Source organism: Solea senegalensis, unplaced genomic scaffold (assembly GCF_019176455.1).
Source record: "Solea senegalensis isolate Sse05_10M unplaced genomic scaffold, IFAPA_SoseM_1 scf7180000014989, whole genome shotgun sequence".
Lineage (NCBI taxonomy): Eukaryota > Metazoa > Chordata > Actinopteri > Pleuronectiformes > Soleidae > Solea > Solea senegalensis.
Window position 1 is genome coordinate 1 of NW_025321189.1, and position 5,000 is coordinate 5,000.

Genomic DNA, 5,000 nt, shown 5'->3' on the forward strand with positions numbered 1-5,000 from the left:
TTCTGTCATTTTTCAGCTTCTTAAATGTGAATATTTTCTACTTTCTTTCATTTTTCAGCTTCTTAAATGTAAATATTTTCTACTTTGTCATTTTTCAGCTTCTTAAATGTGAATATTTTCTACTTTCTGTCATTTTTCAGCTTCTTAAATGTGAATATTTTCTACTTTCTGACATTTTTCAGCTTCTTAAATGTGAATATTTTCTACTTTCTGTCATTTTTCAGCTTCTTAAATGTGAATATTTTCTACTTTCTGTCATTTTTCAGCTTCTTAAATGTGAATATTTTCTACTTTCTGTCATTTTTCAGCTTCTTAAATGTGAATATTTTCTACTTTCTGTCATTTTCCAGCTTCTTAAAAGTGAATAGTTTCTACTTTCTGTAATTTTTAGCCTCTTAAATGTGAATATTTTCTATTTTTTTGGTTCTTAAATGTGAGTATTTTCTACTTTCTGTCATTTTTAGCTTCTTAAATGTGAATATTTTCTACTTTCTGTCATTTTTCAGCTCCTTAAATGTGAATATTTTCCAATTTCTGTCATTTTTCAGCTTCTTAAATTTGAATATTTACCAATTTCTGTCATTTTTCAGCTTCTTAAATGTGAATGTTTTCGAATTGCTGTCATTTTTAGCTTCTTAATTATGAATATTTTCCAATTTCTGTCATTTTTCAGCTTCTTAAAAGTGAATAGTTTCTACTTTCTGTCATTTTTCAGCTTCTTAAATGTGAATAGTTTCTACTTTCTGTCATTTTCTTGCTTCTTAAGTGTGAATATTTTCCAATTTCTGTCATTTTGAGCTTCTGATAACTTGTTAATATGTAAGACCAAATCTCAGTCACATGGTTCCAATTCAACAGCCAATCATCAGAGACAAAAACAACACAGGTGCTGCTGCCCTGACACTTTTGCATACAGTACACAGAAGAAAAAAGAACCCATGGCAGTCAAATAATGAAGATGTCACCTGCTATTTCCACATGAACTCAGCTGCCGTGGTAAGACTGAAGTTAAATAAAAGCAATCAAACTTTCACTCACTTCACCACAGCAGGATTTTTGGACCTGTTCCCAACAGGTCTCATCCACTCGTCCATCATGACTCCTGTATGTCTGTTGATCAGGACGCCAAGGAAGAAAAGTATGATGGGTGGGATGATCATAACTCCCAGAGAGTAAAGTTTGTTGTACTGAGGAAGGCACGGGCATTTAAAGTCAAAGCTGGTGTAGAGCTTGACACTGACCAAGGCCAGGACGATACAGATCCCATTTGAGATGGACTCAGAGTTGGACTGAAAGTACTGCAGCACTAACTTCAGACGCTCCATACTGTTAAAAACACTCTTCCACTTCTTCCACTTCTAGTAACACTAACTGCTGCTAGTTTTCAATACACCTGTGCTTCTGTCTGCAGTGATTCTCTGTGTGAATGCATGAATACACCTGACACAGCTGTGGCCACACCCTGAATCATTGTTTAAGGCTTAAAGGAGCCACGCCTGTCACTTCCTGGATACCCCTTAAATTTGACTGACCTTCAACTCACCTCAAAGGACTATAAATAAATACATATATACACATATATATACATATACATATATATATACATATATATATATACATATACATACATATATACATATATGTACATATATATATATACATACATATATATATACATACATATATATATACATACATATATATATACATACATATATACACATATATACATACATACACATATATACACATATATACATATACATATATGTACATATATACATATATACACATATATACATATATACACATATACATATATATACATATATATATACATACATATATATACATACATATATATATACACACATATACACACATATATATATAAAATACTGTATACCTATGCACGATACACACATACTTACACAGACACACTGCAGGCAACGACATGATTGCAGGTTTTGGTAATATAACTTTATTTTGACAGATCTAAGTTAAGTCAAAAATATTTATTTATTTAAAAGATACCAAAGAACATTAAATGAAAGTGAAAGATTTTTTTTTTTTTACAGTATTGTTCAGAACAAATCAACATAAACAAAGAAGAAGCCTAAGCCAGTTTTCTCATATTAAACAAATGCAGGACAATCTTAAAAGAGATTCGTGTTCTAGCACCAAAATGATAAACGTTGTTAGGAGCCGTCCGAGAACTCAAACACATGGAAACCAGATCGACAGCAAATCATTAGAAACAAAGCTCACAACAGAACACTAACAAGTTAACGACTTAAAACAGAACTATCAAGATTCCAGGACACCAGGTGGAGGGAGGCGATCGGCTGTGGTGACGACCAAAGACAGAAGAGGATCTGGACTCAGGATCAGGTTCAAGTGTCCAGATATGAACCATTTGTTTGTTCATGGCTTTTTTTAAGTATTTTTTTTACTCTGGATGGATGAAGTTTTCTCAGGTGAGTGTGATCTTTGACGACTCTTCGGCATCGATCACTCTGAAAACGCCAACCTTCTCCGTCTTCACGCTGCCCTTTTCTTTGTCTGAAGACACAAATAACACACAAAAAACTATTATTAATACCTGCAAGCTTATGAACCTTCACTATCATGTAAGCTGGTGATGTTGGAGTCAGGAAAGAACACCGTCACATTCTCTGCTGTCTGCACTATTCATTTATTTTGTATACTTTTAGGATTTCCTCACAATTCAGACAGGAATGTGCACAGACAATAATAATGAGGGATTAAAAAGCATGTCATATTTTTCTATATTGCACGCTTAACAGAACTTTTAACATAATAATGGTTAGTTGCAGCCGTACTCAATATGAGGGCAGTCACATTTATGCAAGACCCTTGTCAATGTGAACTAAAGTGAAGTCATCAATATCAATATCCAATTACATGAGCCGTATAATCTGTAAATCCTAAACTGATCAAATTCCTGCTTGCACACTGGGCTTAATGTGAACGGTTCGAGTGTGGAACCTAATGAAGGAACTAATCCATCATCATAATGTCCATTTATTTAACTAAACAGGAAACAAAGATGTCCTTTATTGAAGACTTAATATACCTGAAGATATTATTGTATTATTAGAACATGCTTAAATGTGTGTCATGTTTTTTTCATTTTAAAATTCACTCCAGAGCAACAATCACACTGATCCTGATTTAAATAGAACCTATTGTTCTATTGAAATCAGCTGGACACAAAGACTCACCCAGCATGTCACTGCGATCCAACAGAATCTCCAGTTCTTTGTCACTGATCACTTTGCCCCTGGATGCTTTCACCTCCCTGGTTCAGACACAAGTTACAGACTAGCGTTAGTCTCCACACACACACACACACACACACACACACACACACACACACACACACACACACACACACACACACACACACACACACACACACACACACACACACACACACACACACACACACACACACACACACACACACACACACACACACACACACACACACACACACACACACACACACCTGTCTGAAGAAGAGTGCATGAACAAAGGAGCACGACTTACTTCTCGGTGCCTCTGGCTTTAAGTAGATCCATCAACTCATCCAGATCAATGCAGCTCTTACTCTGGTTCAGCTCTGACCTCACGCCTTTGAATTTATCTGAAGAGAACAGCCAAAAAACACAAAAACACAATCCAGTGTAAATAAATCCAAACAAACCAAAAATAGCGTGTGTGTGTGTGTGTGTGTGGTTTTACTGGAATGAAGCCACTGACTTTTGTGAATGACCATCTGTTCCAGCTTCCTCTTGGCTGAAGCCCTTTCCAGGATCTTCTGGTCGATGGTGTTGCCAGTGACGAGGCGGTAAACCAACACTGGTTTGGTTTGACCGATGCGGTGACAGCGGTCCTGTGCCTGCAGGTCTGCCTGAGGGTTCTGAGAGGAAGACAGCACTTCATGTTTACTGGCTGTAATAACCAGGCAGGAATACACAGGGATATAAATGATGGTTTTTTCAGTGCACGCACCCAGTCGCTGTCAAAGATAATGACTGTATCAGCAGCCGTCAGGTTGATGCCGAGTCCTCCTGCTCTGGTGCTGAGCAGGAACAGGAAGACGTCAGGATCCTGGGAGAACTTTGTCATCTGGGGAGAGACGAGTGTGATCAAGCGGTTGCATGGACTTTCTAACAGATGTGTCTCACTCACGGAAGCACACTGCATTTTTTGTTTTCTGAATCATTGAGAACTCTCAAATGCACTGTTAACATTGTTAAGTCAAGCAGATCTGAATGAGCTTTCCTTCTGAACAACTGCAAACAAACTCATGGTGATACCATCGACGTGACTTAAGGACGGGATTATCTCCCAGTGTCTTAAACCCAGATCAAACTAAACAAGCCGTCCATGTTGTTATAAATCCAACTCTCAATAAAAGGAATGAATGGGTTTGTTTCAAATGTGCTCGAAACTCAATATATTCAGTAACTCAGAAATAATTACTCTGAAAAACAGTGAATGCTTGAAGAAAACTGTACTCGCTCACCATAAAACTAGTAAAAATACATATTTAAAATGTTCTACATGGTTTAAAGTGCAGAAAATCTCTCTTTATAAAGTGTACAAGCTTAATTGGCTCCTCTCAATACAAGAGAAAAGAAATGTTTGTGTTCAGTCATGGAAGTGTAAGAGAGTAAGAGTAAATCATCATCAAGCCTCTGCGACACCAGTCACATAACAACTCACATTTTCTTCTCTGTCAGAGAAAGACATGCTGCCGTCCAGTCGGCTGTACTGGAAACCGCGCAAATAGCAGTAATCCATTAATAAATCCAGGATGGAAGTCATTTGACTGAAGATCAGAACCTGGATGACAACAATGATTTACACACATTAGTGGGCAGTTAGTGTGAGAACAGGACCTGACACACAATACACTGGGTTTGTTAGGACACATCAAGTCATCATGCGTCTTACTTTAAAAACTACAT

General features: G+C 36.9%; 1 protein-coding gene across 1 annotated transcript in view; it reads right to left on the reverse strand.

The window, feature by feature from the left end:
- Window positions 1–2,065: 2,065 nt before the first annotated feature.
- LOC122761789 (lymphoid-specific helicase-like) overlaps window positions 2,066–5,000 on the reverse strand; it is an 8,587-nt gene continuing 5,652 nt past the window's right edge. The window contains exons 15-20 of the mRNA XM_044017019.1: window positions 4,756–4,875; window positions 4,039–4,155; window positions 3,787–3,946; window positions 3,574–3,670; window positions 3,246–3,322; window positions 2,066–2,562 (exon numbers count right to left, since the gene is read on the reverse strand). Of these exons, the coding sequence (XP_043872954.1) occupies window positions 2,474–2,562; window positions 3,246–3,322; window positions 3,574–3,670; window positions 3,787–3,946; window positions 4,039–4,155; window positions 4,756–4,875 (660 nt within the window). The 3' untranslated portion in view covers window positions 2,066–2,473. The remainder of the gene's footprint in view (window positions 2,563–3,245; window positions 3,323–3,573; window positions 3,671–3,786; window positions 3,947–4,038; window positions 4,156–4,755; window positions 4,876–5,000) is intronic.